The 23,823-nt window shown below is 38.1% G+C and overlaps 1 protein-coding gene across 1 annotated transcript in view; it reads right to left on the reverse strand.

The window, feature by feature from the left end:
- Positions 1 to 10,116: 10,116 nt before the first annotated feature.
- The window catches only part of LOC129279919 (3',5'-cyclic-AMP phosphodiesterase 7B-like), a 40,556-nt gene continuing 26,849 nt past the window's right edge, over positions 10,117 to 23,823 (reverse strand). The window contains exons 5-7 of the mRNA XM_064111933.1: positions 23,100 to 23,305; positions 17,631 to 17,978; positions 10,117 to 15,002 (exon numbers count right to left, since the gene is read on the reverse strand). Of these exons, the coding sequence (XP_063968003.1) occupies positions 17,877 to 17,978; positions 23,100 to 23,305 (308 nt within the window). The 3' untranslated portion in view covers positions 10,117 to 15,002; positions 17,631 to 17,876. The remainder of the gene's footprint in view (positions 15,003 to 17,630; positions 17,979 to 23,099; positions 23,306 to 23,823) is intronic.

A 23,823-nucleotide genomic window follows, 5' to 3' on the forward strand; every position in this document is an offset into this window, starting at 1 on the left:
TATACCCCAAAACATCTCTTTTTGCTCATTCTAATCATATGACAAATGATTCATCAATGATATAATGTTGTGAAACCTCTGTACTTGTCCTCTCATAAAGAGAACACCTCACCTTGTGATAGACTCTATAAATAAAAGTGAGAATATAAGTGAAATAAGTACTAAAGTAATGAGGGAGTTGTACGTGTGTGACATCACAGATCTTGGTCGCATTGCCAATGGGAGCAACTACATGGCATTAGTGATCTCAATATTCAAATGCTCATAACTTTCTTATTATTCATTCAATCTTCCTCAAACTTTCAACAATTTGTTTCTTTGATTTTTCTCATTGATATGGATTCAGCTGGTTTCAAGGGTTTCATTCTCCTTTAAAGGTGCATTAAAAAGTATAAAAGGCAATTCTACCCTACTCAACCCAGCGGAGGTCCAGGGTGAAAATTTATTCCTTGTGACGCAGTGTGTGTTACAGCCTAGGGTAACTATGACCCCTGTTACATCTGAGAGATTCCCTACCTCGGGCCGGCCCAGGGCCTACCTCGGGTCGGAAAGAAATCAGATGTAAACATCCCAAACCTACCTCGGGCCACCTTTTAGCGAACCTACCCGAGACCACATCCAGAGGTAGTCTCGGGTAGGTATCGGGCCGGCCCCAGTCCACCGATTCGTAGATGTAAACGCACACAAACTTTCGAACCTATCTCGGTCCTTTCGCCAGCTGTCAAATTACGTCATAGCGCGCGCTATCCCCTCCCCAGCCCCGTCGTTCTTTGAATGTTTTGCGGCATGCGACATGTGAATTGTGATTGATAAAGTCTTAATTGATTTGAGTGGAAAGAAGGAAGCATTTTAAACATATCCTTTTTTCAAGTCGATTATATCTTCAACGACTGCTGGGATCATCAGCATTCTTCCAGAATCTCGGGTAAAGGTAAAGGTAAAGAGTCATTTCGACTCTCTCTGGATGATCGGCACATGTTCCACCCTCTCATTTCTGTGTAGCAGCCGACAAGTGTAACGAAATGTAAACAACTTCAATTAGCGCGCGCAAATTATTCAGAGCCTTAGATCGAGAGCGCCCTTTGGTGTCAGCAATCGGATACCGCTCGAAACCGTACCGATAGGGAAGGGAATGAACGCTGTGATGTAAACAGACCACATTTCGGACTTGGTCCGTTCGCGAAGCTAATCCACCAATAATCCAGTCAAGGTTGCAAGTGGACTCGGTCAGGTCTCGGGTAGGAAACTTTCAGATGTAACAGGGGTCTATGCTGCATTACTGTAGAACACTTAAACACTTCTAATAAAGTGTCAATTTACCTTGATTTAAAAAGACTTTTTCATGAAATCATAGTTTGCTGCAACTACTGTCTTTTACCTTTAAAGACCCTGACCGGTGTAAAAACAATCATATATCAAAATAAAGGTAATGATTCATACAATACGAATATACCAAAAATATTACATATATCTCCTTCCAATAGTTAAAAATATTAAATAAAAATCAAAGAAACTGCTCCTCCAAAGTACGCTTCGATTGAGCACCCCCACGTTGCCTGGAAATGATGACGTCACGTTGTGTCAGGAGGGTTGTGATTCCATAGGTTTGTGTACAAAAGCATTGGGTATTTTCTTCCATTTCCATGTTATGAATCCATTTTTTTTTCGTTTTCAGATGAAAATGGCACTCAAAATTATTCACTGTTCAAATTGTTGTAAACCTACAACTATTCACTACCTTTTTTGTGATTTCTTTGTTTGGCTCTTATTGGGCCTAAATTGCTATGACAGGAAAAGTTGTTATACATAATCTAAATGCAGATAGAATTGAAATCTGCGCCAAATAAGCAGGAAATAAAATATGGCAAAAACTAGTTCAAAACTGCAGATTTCATAAATTCAAGCTTGTGGGTAAAAAATATATGTGATATCCCTCTGTGATAGAAGTGAAGAGAATGAAATACGTTATCTGGAAAGCAAAAAAATCACCCAGTTTTTCTGTGTACAAACCTATGGAATCACGACGCTTCTTACACAACGTGACGTCACGGTCTCGAGGCAGGTGAAAAGCACAATAAAGCCTATTTTCTAAGCGGGGTTCGAAACCCGATAATTGGAATATTCTTAAGCAAAATACTCAGCTGGGAAACGGTGAAAATGCATAAAGCATACCTTGGTGTATTTAGTAGCTTATAAGCTTTCGATTGGTATATAATTTATCAATTTCATTTTCGGGTCCGGTCTGGATCTTTAAGAAAATGTTTGAAAGTATTGAATACTGTACTTCATCCGGCATGGGTCCATCTACAGGCCTTGCACATTACCTTCTTTAATCCTAATTCCCATTTCAACTTTGATAGGGGAATGTGATTCGCATGATTCATGAGAATTAAATGTGATACCCAGACAATTCCTCAACCTTTGTGTGAAGGTGAAGGTTGTCTTGCCTCGAAAAAAGACTGTAAAATCACGTGCACCAATTATACAGACAGAGATAACTAATGGTGAATGGAAAAGTAAAGAAAGTACATTCCTTGTCACTGGGACCTTTATTAAATGATGTAGTAGTGGTAGTAGTAGTAGTGGTAGTAGTAGTAGTAGTAGTAGCAGTAGTAGAAGTAGTAGTAGTAGTAGCAGTAGCAGTAGTAGTAGTAGTAGTTGTAAGTAGTAGTAGTAGTAGTAGTAGAAGTAGTAGAAGTAGTAGTAGTAGTAGTAGTAATAGTAGTAGTAGTCGTAGTCGTAGTAGTAGTAGTAGTCGTAGTAGTAGTAGAAGTAGTAGTAGTAGAAGTAGTAGTAGTAAATGTAGTCGTAGTAGTAGTAAATGTAGTAGTAGTATAGTAGTAGTAGTAGTAGTAGTAGTAGTAGTAGTAGTAGTAGTAGTAGTAGTAGTAGTAGTAGTAGTAGTAGTAGTAGTAGTAGTAGTAGTAGTAGTAGTAGAAGTAGTAGTAGTAGTAGTAGTAGAAGTACTAGTAGAACAGTAGATGTAGTAGTATATAGAACAGTAGATGTAGTAGTACAAGTAACAAAATGGTGATGATGATGGAGCATTAGTTGATGTCAATGAGTATAAAGATGATGATGACAATGATGATATTAATAAAGATGAAGGTGATGATGGTTAATCATCTCTATAGTCTACTCCATGTACACTTTCATTCCTCAGGGACAGGAAGCAATTAGCACTAACGAGCCTTCAAGTCAGGTGAGGTTTAGAATTCTATGGTGATTATTGCGCAATATGTCTCATTCAATTCGATGGGAATGTTCACAAATATTATATGTATCATAAATCTTACAATGGATGACTAACGAGAAGCCCCACAATCAAAACATTTTTCCCAGGTGGAATTCTTCAATTTCACGGCCTTCTTGTTTATATAAGTGAATAATTAGTGTAGATCGGTGGGTGATGGTGATGGGAAAATACATCATTTCCACGGTGATCAGGATGAAGCTATTTCTCCCAGAAGTGGAGATAACAAAGAGTGTGCCCATGTAGTTCCAATGAAGTGATAGGACATGTGATTGCTTATATCAAAATGTGTAATTCCCTTTATTATATTCCACTTAGGAATTACTGAATCTTGTTACAGAAATGATCAAGGTTATTTCTCCACTGATATGACTTTTTACCTAAATTCACACAAAAAAACATCAGAATGCTTATTAGACAATTTCACATTTTTTATGACAACATTGTAGAGAGGAAGTGTGAACTTTAGAAAGAGCATAAACATTGTGGTTAGTACTTGAAAACATCCAGGGAGATTCAACATTGAATTATATCATCATTCCATGACAATAACAGCATCATCGTCTTTAGATCAAACTCACACCAACTCTCTAGGTGGTTTCAGACCGCCTCGAAGTTCGTCAGTTCCAGGTATTCTCTGATCGGGAAATTTACCCCGATCAGAAAATACCAGCTATTTTGGTGATGTGAAAGCAAACTACGCGTAATTTCCCCGTAAGAAAATACCCGCTAAATAATAGGTACTTGGCGAAATTACGAGAACTTTCGCTGGGATTTTTCCAAAGTCGCAGGTATTTTGGCAATGTGAAAGCAATTTACGGGAACTTTTAGCCAAGCGTGTCGTTGGGCGCGGGCGCCGTGGGTGGCTGCTGGGCTAGTGGTTTTGAATCTCGCGCCTTGCCTGCTTATTAGACCATACTGCGCATGCTCCTAACTTCAGGAATTTATCCCGAAGGGTATGTTTCGGGGCGGTGTGAATGCAGGAATAATTAATGGGTATTTTTTAGCCTAAAAATGTTCTCGTAATTTAACGGGGATTCTTGTGATCGAGGCGGTTTGAAACCGCCTTCTGAAACATTCCCTCCCTTGACCTTTTCAAAAAGCATCTGAAAACATATCTATAATCTATAATTCATTTATGCTACAAACAATGGTTTATATCCTCTGGAGAAGGTGCTACATAAATCACAACATTATTGTTATTTCTAAATTTCTACATGACCTCATTGCATGCAGAGGAAAGCGATTAAATATTATGTTTCAAAGTTTGAAAATGTGAACTATTTCCTGGTTTAAATGAACTATGTACATGTGCATTTGATACAAAAGTTACAATTGCCAAATTGAAATTATATCTCTTTATGTTACACCTACACAGTAATGACTTACAGCAGTTGGTGTCCTTACGGGACCACACCTTTGAGTGTTGAAATTACACCCTAGGGTTAGAACCTTTCCCCAAATAATGTTCAGATAAAATACATAATGACCAAAGGTGTTGAACTAACGCCAGCGGTTGCTGAACTAACACCACAAATAAGTGGTTGGTCCAGAGCTCGATCAGTTAATGCCACAATTTTTGCTTGTACACCTAGTTACACCCCAAATGTCATAGGTAGTGTCAAGAATATGTACTGTAGCATATGCTGTACTGTGCCCCCCCCCCCTCCAACTGAATTTTTCAATGTTATACAAGCAGCGCATTGGACCCGAGGCTGACGACTACTATCGGTGCTGTAAGGGACTGTCAAACTTGTTTCCTTCATGTCAACGTTTTATCAGGAAACGTGAATCAGAAGCAAGGCATAGCAAGCTTGCATTGACCAGCATGAAATGATGTGTTCACACTCTCATTGTAACATGCTCTGAGATATCATTATTAAACATTATGAAGATTTCAAGTCATTAAAACTCATTTTGTATTAGCAGAAGTAGTAGAAGTAGTAATAGTAGTAGTAGTAGTAGTGGTAGTAGCAGTAGTGGTAGTAGAAGTAGTAGTAATGCTAGTAGAAGAAGTTGATGTGGTAGTAGTAGAAGAAGTAGTAGTAGCAGCAGCAGCAGCTGTAGTAGTAATAGTAGTAGTAGTGGTGGTGGTGGTGGTGGTGGTAGTAGAAGTAGTAGTAGTAATGCTAGTAGAAGAAGTTGATGTGGTAGTAGTGGTGGTAGTAGAAAAAGTAGTAGTGGTAGTAGTAGTAGTAGTAGTAGTAGTAGTAGTAGTAGTAGTAGTAGTAGTAGTAGTAGTAGTAGTAGTAGCAGCAGCAGCAGCAGTAGTCGTAGTAGTAGGCGGCAGTAGTAGCAGCACTAGAAGTAGAAGTAGAAGAAGTTGTAGAAGTAGTAGTAGCAGCAGCAGCAGCAGCAGCAGCAGCAGCAGCAGCAGCAGTAGTAGTAGTTAAGACTTGTTCATTTCAAATAGTTTGTAACATGAGATGTTTTATTGTTGGGGAGCAAGGTGTATAAGAGTGTGATACACACAGCATGTAATCATAAAAAATTGTTAAGTGTATACTGCAAGACTCGCCAATGATTTATGAAAAACTCAAAATATAAGGATTGGTAAGAGTGCATCAATACTTCATCGTCAAGGTGTCTGAATACCTCTTTCACACAGCAAAACTGTGGTGTTATCTGGTGTACTATTATAAAAGAGGACCGCATCGGTCATTTATTCTGGGGCAATTCCATTAAATAATCAACCTTTTTGTACTTCCGACCCCCATTTTTCTCAAGTTGAACTTCACTTTATAAACTAACCAAGTCATGGTCGTTTGAGAGCATTACAGACTGTCAAAAGAACAAAAAATCAGAGACAGAAAATTTCATGAAGGTCCCACAAATAGGGGGTCGGACGTACATAATTTATGGAATTGCCCTCTGGTGTTCTCTTAGGGACTATTCATAACACCCTAGTTTTTGCAGTGTAGACTGAAAATAAAAAGGCTCTTACCAATGGACTGCACACACACAATGCCCTGTTCCTATTAGACCTAAATCCGTTTTAAACCTGATGAACTTGATGAACTACAATACATATCTGCCTGATCAAGGACAACAGAAACAGCTATCACAGAGCTCATATTTAGAGATGTTGTGGCTCAGAGGATAAGTCTCCTGATATTGAATCACAAGGTCCTAGGTTCAAAGCCCACTGCAGCATTCATATCCTTAGGCAAGGCAATTATCTACATGTGCCACTCTACTATCAGGTGTAGCAGGTGCACCCAGTAGGAAGGAATTCCTTGAATACTTACATGTAAGCACCTGATCAGGGTCTACAGCCAACTAGCCATACTTAAAGGAGAATGAAACTCTTGGAGCAAGTTAGCTTTTGTGAAAGCAGAAAAATCAAAGAATAAGATCAACAAAAGTCTGAGTAAAATAGGACTAGCAATAGAAGAGTTATGAGCATTTGAATGTCGAGATCAGTAATGCTATGGGGATCCTCCCATTGGCAATGCAACCGAGATCTATGATGTCACAGATGAACAACTCTCCCCTTTTGGACACTGAAAATATACCCCAAAACATCTCTTTTTGCTCATTCTAATCATATGACAAACGATTCATCAATGATATAATGTTGTGAAACCTCTGTACTTGTCCTCTCATAAAGAGAACACCTCACCTTGTGATAGACTCTATAAAAGTGAGAATATAAGTGAAATAAGTACTAAAGTAATGAGGGAGTTGTACGTGTGTGACATCACAGATCTTGGTCGCATTGCCAATGGGAGGAACTACATGGCATTAGTGATCTCAATATTCAAATGCTCATAACTTTCTTATTATTCATTCAATCTTCCTCAAACTTTCAACAATATGTTTCTTTGATTTTTCTCTTTGATATGGATTCAGCTGGTTTCAAGGGTTTCATTCTCCTTTAAGTTGGGATACAGTATACAGGGTTTGGAAACATTGCATTACGCACTATAAAAATGTTGCATAGAATCATTATGTCTACATTATTCATTCACAACATAATATGTGTGGAGGAGACGTGGTGTAGTGGTTCTGACTCTCGCCTTTTAAACAGAGGGTCGTGTGTTCGAATCCCACAGCGGTCTGGCGTCATTTGGCAAGGCGTTAATCCACACTTTGCCAATCTCGACCCAGGTGCTAAATGGGTACCCGGTAGGGTGTGAAAGTCGTTGTAGCTTGTCCAGTACTGTGCGCCTCACTGGCGACTGACTGGAATACTCCCCAAGAAGTGGAGGGTGTGCAGGAATGACTGATTGAATCCGATGACCGGGGTAATGATATATCTGTAAAGCGCTTAGACACGTTGTTCCGATGTATTAAGCGCTATATCAAAGCGGATTATTATTATAATATCATTCTTTCAATGTGATTCTTCACAAACATTCAGACTTGAAGAAGTTTTTTAGATTCTAGCCTCTGGGCACTGATCCAAAATGCCATTCTTAAAAAGAGGACACAAAGAGGGAAAATAAGGTCTTTTATTTCAGCGATTAAATCAATTCCCCGGGGAGCTCGTAAGCTTGCACAATTTTCCATATGGGAAGGGCCAAATTTTTGACTCATCGTTTACGTCTTTCTCCACTCGTTAGCTTGTCATCACCATGGCTATTTATGTCCCTAACCTGGACAAGGGATATCTTAGCTAACTTTTGACTTTTTCTAGCCAGCTGTCTCCTAACCTTATTTCCACAAGGAATATTTCATCAATGACAATTCCTTTGAGGAAGAGTGCTTTCTGAGAAGGTCAAAATTTTGTGCTGCAAACTTTTCTCATTTATGGTACACCTCAGTCACTTTGACTAAAATATTCGTTTAGAAATGTTTAATAATAATATTGGAACATATTTATGGATGAGAGAAATTTATTCGAATTTCTTAATATACAGATACACATCTTTAAAAGCAAATGGCGTATGAAGTTTGTATAGCTATGAAAAATTTGGCAAAGAGCAAGTGGGAAATTATCCATACATCTATATAATCTTAAGAAAATTGGGAAATTAAAATAAATGTGCACTATGTCGATTTTCAATCATTTTATCTACATATGGAGCTATTACACAATGGTTTCTATCTCTATTATGAAACAAGACTCGAGGGGGGGGGGGAGGGGTACTATGGCTCTCAACCGATGAAAAATTTCACTATATACTGATGTCACATCCTATCTTTTGGGGAGTAAAAGTGTTTCCAAATGACAGTTATCCTCATGACAATGATCAAAACAAATTCAGACCGATTAGCTTCCTTAGAATGCCTATGTGTCACAAGACAGCTTCCTAGTCTTGCATACACAGACTCTTCATAATAATAATATTCAACATTCATCTAGCCCTTACTACAATGTTTCAAAGCCCTGCTTACTTCTATTAGCATGATACTGATGGGAGCATTGTGGACTTGTGGTTATGATTTACGTCTTTGATTCTGAGGGACGTGGGTTCAATTCCCAGCCAGGGCATGTTTTCCTTCAGCAAGAAATTTACCCACATTGTGCTGCACTCAACCCAGGTAAGATAATACCACCAGGAAGTAATTCCTCAAAAAGCTGTCAGCACCGGAATAAGAAGACTAGCTAAGCTGGGGTAATATAGGAGCGCCTTGAGCACCTACCAAGTTGGATGCGTGCGCTACATAAATCCTGTATTATTTTTATATTATTTATTGCGTCTTAAGCCAGCAACCCTAATTGAGCTCAAGCATTCAAGATTTTTTTCCTACAGTTTATCTATTTACTATACTTGGATGGATAGTGACAAAAGTAGATAAATGCCTCCGAAAAGGATGTGAGTACTGAGGAGGAATTTGAACACTGATTTTGATAATTGTGATTTAGCAAAGCACAAGATCTATCCTTTTTTAGTTCATCAAAACCCACATAAGAATGAAGTATAATCTTTGCTTCTAACACAGATCTGAATTTATTAACGTGACTTCATTCCTTCATTTTGATTTAGTACAACTTTGAATTCAAAGTAACTTTGATTTTGATTTCACTTAATACATGTTATTAATAGAACAACAATATACAGGAATCTTAAAGTTTTTTTAGTAGGTCCTACAAAAGTGTTCTAGAACTGTTCTTGAGCCTTTACCAAAGCTCTGAACTGTACTTACAGATGCTTCATAATGCATTCTTATACAATATTTATCTCTTCAAGGGCCATACATCAGTACCCCCATAAAATCGCTCTAGTCAGAACTACATCTCATCAAATGAGGCTGAATCAGGCCTGGGCTGAATAATAATACCCCTTCTCCTTTGAGATTGTCCCCTAGGGGAGATGGTGCCCCATCCCCCTTCCATCTTCAAGTTGAGTCATTCGACAATTTATTCTTTTCATTTGGCCGACTGTGCCCCTCAAAATGACCCCCACTCATTTACCCCCACCTGTGCACGGCATTGCTATGAGAATGGCCGTACATGCGACTCGCTGCTTCCACGAGGTATAACACGTGACAGATGCACACTCATTCTGCATGGGCATCGAAAGGGGGGAGATACAGATTTCTTTCATTGTGGATAAATGCACTTTTACTGAAATCACTAAATCCAATCCTTAAATTGGCAATGAATTCCCAGCCTCGGATGCATACAGCTCCTGATTATATAGGCCTACTACATAACATAGGGGCTAAGGAAGGGGTTCACCTTCACCATTAATTTCCTCTCTTTGCATGGGGGAGGCTGCAGGTTTCATAAACTGCCCCTTGGAAAGTACCCCTTTGATCGCATGGGGACCGATGCTGGTGTCCTCAACTTAATAACCGATACTAAAAATTGATAGAGACAATGGCAAGGGCATGTAATAGGAAAGAGATGTCCTTCATCATGACTTTCTTGTTTGTATGTTCACATAAGATGGCTTGTCGAGATATGAACTATAATCTCACGTTCAAGAAAGGAGAGTTAAATAAAACTATGTTGTACACCACGCAAAGCACCCACATCTCTAACTCTAGAGGGATATTTTTTTTCATTTTACTGAATGTTCCAATTTCAAGGAAAGAACTTGTGACTTTACTCTAAATGAAAATTGTGTTTAGAAACAACTATTTATGCATTTGCGATAGACATTATTCAATCTTAGATCAAAAGAAGTTGGATGAATAACCCATTATTCTTGGCTGAAAAAGTCGTAACTTGACATCGTTAGCAATAGACGCAGTAATACCTTCAAAAGTCTTTACAATCAAAGTGATTGGAGTAGGTCTTGACAAATGTCAATGAAACCAAACAGAGTGAAATAAATGGGAAAAAGGTTGTGCTGGGAAACACTGAAAATACCTAACACGAATAAGCACATGTGGGCATGTGTTATATCACACTTTGAAGAAAGACTTATCTTGTGAAGATACACTTTTTTTAAATTAAATCACCGATTCCTGAGCGATCTTTTTTTTCCCTATCAAAATAATTTGTCATAATATTCAACTACAAATATACAATTTTCAAATGCTTGTTACTGTTAGATATTTGCTGGATCTTAATAGCATTTGTTCCGTGATCGTTAACAGACCTGGATTCACGCTAACATGTACCACACAGAGTACAGGACAGCAGAGAAAGAAATCAAATTGGACAAGAGATAGCATTGCTCGGTTGAAATGAAATTACTTTGTGGTTAAGCGTTTGCATGTAATTACAGCCTCTACAGATTTCTACTAAAACCATTTACGGGCCTTCAGTACTCTTGAATTACTATGGTCATGTTCAAACACAGAGATACAAGCTATCGATTTTAAGAACGTATAATGTTACTCGGCTTCAATATTTGGCAGCAGTTAAAACCATCATGCTCCATTGTTGACATTGAAACTGCCCTCTATTTGTTTCAAAGGCAAGTACTTTCTTACCATCTCCAATACCACATTCTCATCTACATTCTTGAAATTGTTTCCTTAATCAGTTTAGGAAACTATTATTATTATTATTATCATATTGGGAACTTGGAAGATATGACTCACAGGTCACCTGTTTTAAAAAAGAAATTAAATATATTGTCATAAAACACAATTTTGTAAATTTATGATAACATCAACAGATATAACAAAGTCAATAAAAAGCATTTGTTTCACCTACATGAAGTTCAAACAGGATGAATCATCGAGGAATGAACAAGAAATGTGAAAATAAATCAGAAAGTAAACCTGATTATAGGTCAGTCTGAAATTCTGACCAAGTGTTCTTAGTGATGAACGATGGCCGGAGGGTATCCCAGATTGGATGCACAATATTATCCATCGATACAAAACAAAAGAATCCTATAACGGGTGACTGGATTTAACCTATTCATAAGGCCAAATTGGCAACACTAAATTTGATAATAACTGAATTATATAGGATCACTAGTCATAATAGGCCATCAGCAAATTAGATGAGCTGTATAGATTTTCTATGCACAGAACCCTTTGAGTACTAAAGCTTTTCATTTTTTCCCTTCATTCCTTTTACTAAATAAATGAGATTTTTCTGTTTAGAAAATGCAAGAAATCTCCAGAATTGTGTAAAATTGTGATAATTTCTTTAAGCAACTTAGAAGTTGGTTTCAGATATGAACCCACCAACTTTTGGTTAAAACAGAATCGCATGCAAAATAAATTGATTGTTTTTAAACAACAAATGGGATGTTAATGTTTAACTTTGGGTTGGTTAAAGGCATAGGCTAGTTTTTCGAAAAACCTATTAAAAACATTTTCAAACCAAGATGAAACGTGTGTATGAGTACATGTATTCCAACTAAAAACCCAAGAAAACAACCATTATTGAAAAAGAAAAGATATACTATGCAAACCAAGATTTTATTATATAATTTCATGCCTTTGAGTCGTTATTAGAACACATATGTGATAACATTAAGATGGTTTTTAGGGACAGTGATTTTCTGTTTAAAAAAGTTGCCTTATCTGTTTCAGAAAATCTTAAATTCCATTTCAGCATGTCAGAAAACAGAAATTCTGTTTCCCGCATAGACTTTGTGTACATGAAAAAGTGACAATTCCTTTTACACAGAATATCAATACGCATTGAGTAGCGATGTCACAACACTTGCGCTGGTCAAAATTTTTATCTGCTACTGTACCAACAACGCAGTAGAATCCGCTCTAATCGGATCTATCTGGGTACACAATATATTTTGACAAACACATTTAACATAAATACATCCTCACCTTTTACATTATTAGCATTATTTTACGGTTGAATGAAATTTTATTGATAATTTGGGGGGGTTTTTTGACATCGTTTTGAGTAGTCAATGATTTCGGCCTATCCACTATCTTGGATTTCAAGACTGCGATATCATGCTGTTACATCTTCGAACTTAGAGGGCAGCAACACACAGCCATATTAAAATCAAACAATAGGTGGTTTCAGACCGCCTCGAAGTTGGCCAGTTCCAGGTATTCTCTGATCGGGAAATTTACCCCGATCAGAAAATACCAGGTATTTTGGTAATGTGAAAGCAAACTACGCGTAATTTCCCCAAAAGAAAATACCCGCTAAATAGTAGGTACTTGGCGAAATTACGAGAACTTTCGGTGGGATTTTTCCAAGGTCGCAGGTATTTTGGCGATGTGAAAGCAAATTACGGGAACTTTTAGCCCAGCATGTCGTAGGATGCGGCGCCGTGGGTGGCTGCTGGGCTAGTGATTTTGAATCTCGCGCCTTGCCTGCTTATCAGACCATACTGCGCATGCTCGTAACTTCAGGAACTTATCCCGAAGGGTATGTTTCAGGGCGGTGTGAATGCAGGAATAATTAATGGGTATTTTTCAGCCTAAAAAAGTTCTCGTAATTTAACGGGGATTCTTTTGATCGAGGCGGTTTGAAACCACCTATTGTATGCATATGAATGTTTTCGATACGGCCAACCCCGCCAGCCGAGGGCAGGGGTGAGGGGTACGATCGAGTGTGATGATTTCGAGTGCAGCACTAAATAATGATTTTTGGATGTGATTTTTTTTTTTTGGGGGGGGAGAGGGCCTCATTTTTGTATCATATCAGACATACATGTATTTGAAAAGTGGGGCCTTGCAGCTCAGTTTTTTAAGTCATATGTTAGCATATTCACATGTAGCTTTTATTTAAAGATTACTCAGAGAATGTATCAGGTATTGTAAACTGAGAGTTGACAAATACCAAGAGGAAAAGATTTAGGACTGTGAAAGAAAGGGACAGTGAGATCTAATGAATAGGGCACATATAAATACAATCAACCCATCATAGGGATAACAGTTGTCCAAAAAACACCTGCAGAGTAAGCTTGTTATTGACGATGGCAAAATTCATCACCACAGTTTCCATGGCAACTAGCAACTTGCTCGTTTTCCTGTTATCTTCTTGTCCATTTCACCATCTGATGGTCGCGATGGAAAGAGTACGCCCCCAGGGCAAAACAGCGAAGAGAAACACAGGTGAGATGGCAGGGGGGGGGTGTTCAATCAAACTGAAGACAGACATTGTCGTCAGCTACTGACGACAATGATGAGCTGATTTTAAGAAAGATGTAACAACAATGCATTTATTATGCTTGTTAAGGCCAACCAATCCACCTGAGACTTATACCACATTGATGATCGTCTATCTGTTTATGCCATCATTCAACCATTTTCAATCCTTTCATTAATACGTATTAATGTTGACTGCTTAATATTCTAATGCAGACTGAACATTTGAAATGAATAAGGCAGAGTGAGAAAAAAGGAGTTAAGCATGCCTTCTTCAGAAAGACTACACAATCCAAGTATTTGCATCTCTGCCATTAGTTTGAATCCTATCCTAACACTAAAGTAAAGGGTAGGAAATCATTTATATTTTTAGGCGCTACTTTTTCCACAAGTGGGGAAATTGCCGAAGTTTTGGGGCTATTTCTTTCATTTCAAGGGCTCCTTTTTAAAAACTTTTTTAAATATTGTTTGTGGCAAACTTTGGGGTAACTGCAGAAAAGATGGTCACCCAAAACATTCAATTGAAGGAATTTTAGGGGGCCATTTAGCTTGCCATGGGGGCAAAACTGCCTAGTGCCCTCATTTCATACAATGTCTCCAGTCACAAGAATGAAACCAACTCCTTCTTCTTCTTCTGATAAAGTACAGTCCACCGACTGGTGTATTGTCATACTATATTGGGCAGGTCTAGGGCCTGTTTCATAAAGGACTTGCAACTTTGCCATTATGGCGACTACCATGGAAACCTTGATGATGATTGGCTGCTAAGCCCTGTTACAATGGTAGTTGCCATCACGTATGTACAGTGCCATTTTAAAAGATTCAACAAAATTACTAAGACACCGTTCTCATTACGCTTTCTATAACTAGTTTACTGGAAACCGGTTCAGAAAACCAGTTTGGAAGATCGCTTTGCTAGCATTCCCATTTGATCACACGAAATTGGCTTTCAAAATCACTTCACGTAAAGCCATCTTGTTGCTATGGAAACGCTCTCAGTGGGGTGACACGTTTCACGCGAAATTGGAAACCGCAGCATAGGCATTCTACACCTGTAGTGTGAAGTGGCGTGCTCAAAATGTGCGTAGATCGCTTCCCGAAGAACGGTTGTGTCCTCACACCAAATCCAGTTTAACGAGGCAAAGCTATCTTGAAAACTACATCACAAGGTAGTTTCATGAACTGGTTCAGAAGACCTCTTCGACCGTTCTCATTACACGTTAAACTAGTTTCGGAAGGTAGTGAGAACGGTAGCAAAGCAGGGTGCTCTGTACCTCTTGCTTGAAGAGGCTAACAGAGGTGAAATTAGGTGGTTTCAGACCGCCTCGAAGTTCGCCAGTTCCAGGTATTCTCTGATCGGGAAATTTACCCCGATCAGAAAATACCAGGTATTTTGGCGGTGTGAAAGCAAACTATGCGTTATATCCCCGAAAGAAAATACCCGATAAATAGTAGGTACTTGGCGAAATTACGAGAACTTTCGCGGGGATTTTTCCAAGGTCGTGGGTATTTTGGCAGTCTGAAAGCAAATTACGGGAACTTTTAGCCCAGCGTGTCGTTGGGTGCGGCGCCGTGCATGGGTTGCTGCTGGGCTAGTGATTTTGAATTTCGCGCCTTGCTGCTTATCAGACCATACTGCGCATGCTCGTAACTTCAAGAACTTATCCGGAAGGGTATGTTTCAGGGCGGTGTGAATGCAGGAATAATTAATGGGTATTTTTCAGCATAAAAAAGTTCTCGTAATTTAACGGGGATTCTTGTGATCGAGGCGGTTTGAAACCACCTAGTGGGTAATTCATCTGGCAAGGAATGCTATGACCTGATAGAGTCTGGGAAAAAGGACTTCAAAACCAGTCAAAGCTATATCATTATTAAAAATAGCATATCATTTGTTGGATTAGAGTCTGAGATGAGACTGCATCATTTGAATAATCAGAGAAAAGGATTTAGTATCGGATATGAAGGGAAAGCACCTCATTCCATTATTCATGAGTATTTCTTCATTATCATCAATCCTTATTATCGCAGGATGAAGGAGATATTCAGTCTACTCAATCCCAGGATGAAATAATAGCCTTTTCTCACGACGGTTTCTCAACCCCAGACTATCCTTAACCCCATACTTATTTTTTGCAAGGGTCACATTTTCTGCCTAACCCTGCTTAAAGAGATACTCGCGGAACTCACCTAAAAATCAGTAATCCCAAACTAGTGGTAACCATTCGTCAATGCTTGTCTCTGATTGGACGACAGCTCTGGCTCCGTTACCACTAGGGCATACATGGAGCAACAAAATTGAACATCCTTGTTTTCTCACAATTAAACTTAACCCCAGATTTTCACACTTATAAACACTGCAATAGCCTAGCTAACACTGCTATGCAGAGCCAAATAAGAATGGGTTAGTCCACTTTGCAAAAAATGTTACGAGAAAAGAAAGTGGACTACGCATAGGTGGATCTAACTTGCCATTTAGCCCCACCTATAGTACAAGGTTAAGGAAAATTTTGCAAGTGAGAAAAGGGCATAAGAAGATTAGCTGTCATCATAAGGTATGGTGGGGGGGGGGGTGATTTAAACTCAGAATACAGCAAGCATAGCTCCCTCCTGGTAATATATGCTAATCATCCACCATATCTAATACTGTCATGATCCAACAATGATGAACTGCAAGGATTACAGCAAACTAAATGCATAATTCTTACGCATAAAAAAAACGATCAAGTACCTTGTTGAATTAATTCCAGAGCAATGTGGCCCAGTGGATTTGTCTCTGGACTTTGAAACAGGGGGTTTTGGGTTCAAATACGAGCCATGGCATACTATCCTTCAGCAACAATTAATCCACATTGTGCTGCACTCAACCCAGGTGTGGTAGATAGTAACTAGTCTGTTGTGCAGACCCTTCACTTGAGTTTAGGGTCTGAATGAGCAGCCTATTAATGCCTTGTGTACTGAAGGCACTCTCGCTCACAGTAAGTTTTGTATGTGCTAGTCTTTGCATGGGGACCCAATTGTTGATCAAACTTTCAATAAGGCAGACTTAATAAATAACCTGGCAGGAATTTATTCCTTGAAATTCTTCCACAATGTTAAAGACTATGCGTTAAAGCTAGGGTAATAATATCCAGATCTTTTGGAATTACATAGGGATGTAACATCATAATGTAACAAGGGCTCTATGAGACCTCTTTATTACCATCTATCATTCTCATTAGTTGACCAAAATTGGACAAGTTTTCAAGTTTGTTAGCTAACATGGTCAAACTCATTGAACATGGATTGTTTAATTTGTGGAAGTGGGAAAATGTGAATATTTCCCTTTGTCAGTGGACACAAATCTGAGAGCTAATTTTACAAGTTTTTGTCTCTTTAATGGCAATACTTTTTATTACTGCTTGGTCCCTGTATTCCATACACCATATGTAAGGCTCGAAACCGCCTCGATCACAAGAATCCCCGTTAAATTACGAGAACATTTTTAGGCTAAAAAATACCCATTAATTATTCCTGCATTCACACCGCCCCGAACGTACCCTTCGGGATAAATTCCTGAAGTTAGGAGCATGCGCAGTATGGTCTAATAAGCAGGCAAGGCCCGAGATTCAAAACCACTAGCCCAGCAGCCACCCACGGCGCCCGGCCCAATGACACGCTGGGCTAAAAGTTCCCGTAAATTGCTTTCACATTGCCAAAATACCTGCGACCTTGGAAAAATCCCCGCGAAAGTTCTCGTAATTTCGCCAAGTACTTACTATTTAGCGGGTATTTTCTTTCGGGGAAATTACGCGTAGTTTGCTTTCACATTACCAAAATACCTGGTATTTTCTGATCGGGGTAAATTTCCCGATCAGAGAATACCTGGAACCCACGAACTTCGAGGCGGTCTGAAACCACCTTCTGTACCTTTTGAATAATCATTCATCAAACATTCTTTTCCCTATGCCCAGACTTTATTAAATCCCTTCAACGATCTTATACATATCATCTCTCAATGTCTCAATACACACATCTTTCAGTCAATTCTCTTCAAAGGCATTATTATCACACAATCATTCCTTCTATGATAAAATCTGTCTCTTCATTTATTCTGTAACTCTTTCCTATGTGTATCATCCTACCAATACTATTTATATCCTTTCCTTTATCCTCCACTTCACACGTCAATCAGATTCATCTTACTATCTCTTTATCTTGATCAAAAGCTTTTCTGTTTCATCATATTTATGTTCTTACCATTGGAAATTTCATCAAACTTGAAAATGTTGAAGTCCCACTGCCCAATATTTTGAAGCATGTGCTGAAAGAAAAAAAAGAAAAAAAAAGAAAATATTAATAATGATGAATTAATTCAAGTGGTCAGTTGGAATATAATGGCAAAATAACTCAGGAATATCTTTATTAAATTTTGAGATTAATTGAAAACTTTCAGGTTTCAGGCCCAGATTCTGCACTTTTCAAAATAGAATATCAAACTCAGGGTATATTTCATAAAACAACTTCCAATAAAAGACATATTTCATTGTATTTTGTTGACAATAAGAGGATCTTGACATCATTGTCTATCTTCAGTCAAGCGAGGGCTCTAGGCATATAAAATAACTTGATGTTCAGTAATGAATATTTCATCGTTCTTTCACTGTTCGGCCTAGAAAATCAGAGGGGGAAAAGAGTGGGTTGGTTAATGGTTTTCTGTTTATTCTTTTTTACATGGTGCATGAGGCGAGGATATTTACTATTCTCACAATGAATGCCAGTCACACAACATTTCAAGATTCCAATTACTGAAATCAAATATCTAAAAATTATCTTTGATCGGTAAGGGTAAAAAGATGTCCTAATTTTTTATCATAGCTCCATAAATTACAGCACATGATTAAACTAAGCCAAAATTCTGTCTAAATAAAACATGGGCCTGAAATCTAACCTTAGAAGTAGCTAATTCAATAGTGGTTAACATAAAAATATTGTGTCCAAGTACCATGCTAAGTCTTTAAGGTGTGAATTTGAGTACTAATATTTTGGAAGGCTACAATGCAAAGAATCATATCCCATAAAGAAATCAAGCAGCACTATTCCCATAATTCCTTACCAGCAAGGCTCATATGCTCACTGGATTAAATGCATCATGCTGGTTGTGGTTGTGAATCTTTCCGACATAAAATGAAGTCAAGTTATATTTGCGGGCATGCTTCATTACAATATTGGCAATGAGCATACGTCTATGTGGGGTACTTTTCAAGATCAATAAACCCAAAGCCAGTCACAATTTGCACTATAACTAAGAACTAGATCATTTGATTGTTTTTCAATTGTTTACTGGGATAGTTCAATGAGAACAACATGATAAGTTGTGGTATGACTTCAAATGACCCTTATGAGACAATCCCTGAGTGGAGTTATATTTATCGGTCAGTTGCATCTAACCTTTCTCTCACTGGTCTGCTCAAATCAGACTGTGTATTACAGGTGAGGCAAGGAGAAGTTAGTCTGCAGGAACAGACTCCTGTATGTCAAAACATGCAGTGATGATCTGAATTTTTTAGAATACCCCCGGGGGGGGGCACTCGACAAAAAAAGTGGTAGGGGTGTACCGCGGGCGAGGCAAAAAACGGGGGCCTTGGAGCGGGCTTATTGTAAAAAGGAGGGTCCTCGGAACGGGCTTCGGAATTACAAATGTTTGTGAAAACGGGGGTCCTCGGAACGGATCTCCGTATCTCTGTGAGTGCGTATGCATCCCTATGGAACGGGCAATCGTGCATGACGCAGCTAGCGCGGCCTCCGCCGGGTGCGCTCGCGCTTAGGCGATGGTCGAAAAGCGCTCTACGGCCGCTTTTCACCAAAATTGTAGCAGATCAATGCGACCGGAACGGCGTAACGAAAAATATGCGAAGCTTTGGAGCTGATTTCTTTCTTCTTTTTTCTCGATAAGAAGGAAATGCTATGCCTTGGAGCGGCTTTCTTTGTTCTTTTTCTCAATAATACAAAAATGCTATGCCTTGGAACGGAAATTTGAGTGTAAAAATGGGGGTCCCCTCCGCGGCACATACCCACTATGCATTATATACTGAGTGCCCCCCCCCCCCCCCCCCCCGGGAGAATACCTAAGGTAAATAGGAATTGTGTACTGAATTTCCTCAAACATGAATTAGCACATACTTGTCAGATCTTGTACTAGACTCCTCTAAAGGTTCACTTGATGATCAAAGTGCGATTAAGGGTCTGTGCTTGAGACTAAAGATGAGGGTAACCAGATTGTAAGTGCAGAAAAGGGTATTCACCTAAAATACACCTCAAGAGTCTAACTGTTGCTTGCTACAAGCTTTATGCAACGTAATCATGAATATGAATAGCTGCACTCTGCAAGAGGACCAATTATTGATTCTCATATACAGTAAAAACCGCTGTTTAAATTATACCATGCTGTTTCCTATACAGTAGTTGTTTAATAGTTTAAACAACCATGATGAATTTATTGAGAATTAAGTATAAAAATTTAAACTTTTTTGTTTAAGATTTTATACACTTGTAATAAACATTTTAAGCAGTTAGTGTAAGGTTCATATAGTAAAGAGCATCGGATAAACATTTTAAAAAGTGTTTTTACTCCGTATATACATAGAATTATAAAAGCAAAAGCAAAGACAAGCTGTCTAAGGTCTTTGTGAATAAAATAATTATATAAATCATTTTTATTCAAAATGAATCCCACAAACAAGTGTCAGACAATAAACCAATAAATCAAAACTAATAAAATACCTTTAACATTGATATGAATACCAGTTACTTGGGGTATTTTAATCCTTATCAACCATATAGATACTGTAAAATTGCAGCTACGTTTATTCAGAAGACAAATGCCTATTGGTGAATACAGTCACCAGGTTTCATATAGGCCTTGCAGGGTTACAACACAAACTTTAATATGAAGAAGAAAATAAAAATGTCAGAAAGTTCTACTTTATTTAAAAAAAAAAAACATGAAAGTACATTAAAATAAGCTTCATTTTTCTATATTTATATCATATTAACAAGCATTTTGTAGTGACGTCATCTATCAAACTGTGCAACAGTACATTTTGGACGGTATGTGTGTGATGCTACAAATATTGCACATTCAGCCTCTCTTTTGCTTGCGTACAAGCTAAGTAGAAGTTGTACATTGTTTTTCATTTTCAATGCCACGGTTACGAGTACCGCAGCTGGTAAGCGTTGTTATGCCTAATTGTATGTAACCCTTGAAAAGGTCATTGTTCATACAGTAATCAATGTCAATTCCTTTGTCTCAGAGAAAATGAAAACACCACACACCTTTATGTTTTATATCAAACAAAGTACTTCAAGTTGTTCTCAGAGGCACCGGAAGCGGGGGGCTCCTGCCCCCCTCCCATTTTTTCCAAAACCGTGTGCAAAAACGTAAAAATGACCATATGATTGTGATTTTTTGCATGGTCAGCCCCCCCCCCACTTTGAAAACCGTTCCACGGCCCCTGGTTCTATTGCTTATGTATTTCATTGTCTTCAAGAATGAAAAAAAAAATCTGCTCTAGATAGTTAAAGGTATTTTAAAAATTCTCAAACCAAGATGAAACATGTGTACAAGTGCATGTATTAGAACTAATAAACCCTGAAAACAACCATTATTGAGAGTGAAAAGCTAAAACTACAAGGCAAACCCCGATTTTGTAAATAGGCGTCTTATAGACGCCTAAATAGTACACATAAGTGTATGGGATGAAATTAAGATGGTGTTTTCGGTCACTTTATATTTCAATTTTTGAAGCACTAAATAATTATTTTCGAACGCAATTTTTTCTGGGCTTCATTTTTGTAACATATCACAGACACAGGTGACAAGTGTGACCTTGTAGCTCAGATTTTTTTAAAGTCAAATTAATGTTAACCAATCACTTTAAGGAAATGGACGGGGATTTTGTTGTACTTTGAGATATGTGTCCTTGACTACACCATAGTAGACAGCATGAGAGTGATACCACCTTGAGTCAGGGAGAATTTCCTTCAAGCCACAAGATTGTATACCACATATCAAAAAATCAAGGTAAAACAAACTTTTTTAGTGATAACCTGAAGAAATGACCAATGCCCTAAAATTACAGTCCTTTGTTTCATTAATTTTTTCATTTTGATTGAAATGGAACACTAAGAATTTCAGAAGTGTATCATCATGTTTTGGTTATATGATAAAATACAAAAAAATATAGGTGTTCCCATTTGCTAGCTCTGTAAATTTGTGTTTGAATTGTGCTGTTATTGAGAATAATTAGGACATATCTTAGCCCACTCCTCACCCCCACTTACATGAAATATTCCCAGATAATTCTGATAAGTGATATTATCACCTGTCCCTCTTTTCAAGTAATATATTGGTTCTATTCTGTTTGCAGCCAAATCAGGAAAGCTTTAACAATGAAAATGAAATTGGGAGTTGGGATTTCTGGAAGGGGAGATGATTTCACTCGGCCCATTGCCAATTGTCTTTTCATTTACTTTTCCAATTGAATCTGTGAACTGTAACTTGGAAACATATCACTATCTATAAAATTGAAACCCCATTGAAAAGGTTTTACTGGATGAAAACATTGCCAACGGTGCTTTTGGTCTTTGTTTCAAAGATAACCTATAAAGGAAGTGCTATATAAACATAGAAAACATACTGGTCTTATTAAGAAGGAAAAAAAGGCAGGACATAAGGTCAATTCCAGGCATATACCCAAACCACAAAGACAGTCATTTGTGACGAATCATCACATTGTCTTTGGCAAAGTTGATATTGACGTCAACAAGAAGATTGTTTTATCTTTCACAGATAGGCATCAGAAAACACAAAGAGTATGTGTAAACATTAGAGGTTTGAAAGAACTACTCATCTTGATAAAGTATGGCTTCCGTTACAGTTTTTCTCATTGAATTAAGATATTAAAGACCAATAGCAGGCCCTTAAATGACCTTTTTGAGTGTCTGAGCCTGGTTCCCATACTACGGAACAGACTTCCTGAAGACATCAAATATTGTATCTCTGTTGAGTCCTTGTTCTTTTTACTTAATTATTTTCTTTATGTGCCTTGAGCATTCTACAGAATGGATTTGGCACTTTATCAGCCACATGTATCATTATTATTATCAATATTGAATCCTTGCATATCACCTTACTGTTGAGCATTGTTACATAATGTAGGTTCCAATTATCTGATAGCAAAATGACATTTGATATTTGTAACTGTTATACGATGGCCCCCTTGAAGGTAGAATAAAATGGTGTGGCTTAACATGCGAGTGTGTGCACGCACTTGCAATACTTGGGCCTGAAAACGTATCGGGAAGAAAATACCAAACACGAAAAATAACTGAAGCATAATTTAGCATAAATTTGCATATTTTAGCATATATTAGTTGGTCTTACATGTGCTTTCCCATGGTAGGCAGCATCAAGAAGTACTGTAGGGTGAGTGCGATGTTGGGCAGTAGACGATTTCGCCTGGTCATCGTTACCGTCATCATTCTTCGTCTGCTTCGCCTGCGAAGCTGACGTGGATGTCGGGGAGGGTTCAATGGCCGCCACCGTGGGCGTCTGCAGGCTAGTCCGCCGAATCTTGTTGTTGGGCAAAACTATAAAACAAAAAAATATAGGACGAATATGGTAAACACACAAAAGTTGTATGAATTTAGACATTTGCATACATGATATGTAAAGAGGGCCAGAAACTAATTATGGGGATAAATTTAGTTCATTTATTTATTAATTTTTGTTTGGGGGGGATTTGGGAAAGTTGAAAAGATGATTAAATATAATTTTTGAAATGATAATGGTACAATGTCATTTGGAATGCAGAGAGAGACTGCTGATGTCCATAAAATAGTGATGTTATAGATGGCCAAACATTAGGAAAAAAAGAAAAAAATGTTTTAAAATGTTTTTAATAGATTTTCGCATCTTGGGTCGTGTGAAAAAGGTATATACTAGAAAAAGAAGGTGCAGATAAAAGTTTTGTAGCACAAGAGAAAGAAAGAAAGAGACAAAGAGAGAGGGAGAGAGAGAGGTGTAATAACCTACAAATGAACTTATTTGTAAAAAACACAAATTATACTTAACCCCCTCAGCCAAAGTTTGATGAAAACATGCTTAA

The sequence above is a fragment of the Lytechinus pictus genome, chromosome 17 (assembly GCF_037042905.1).
Source record: "Lytechinus pictus isolate F3 Inbred chromosome 17, Lp3.0, whole genome shotgun sequence".
Lineage (NCBI taxonomy): Eukaryota > Metazoa > Echinodermata > Echinoidea > Temnopleuroida > Toxopneustidae > Lytechinus > Lytechinus pictus.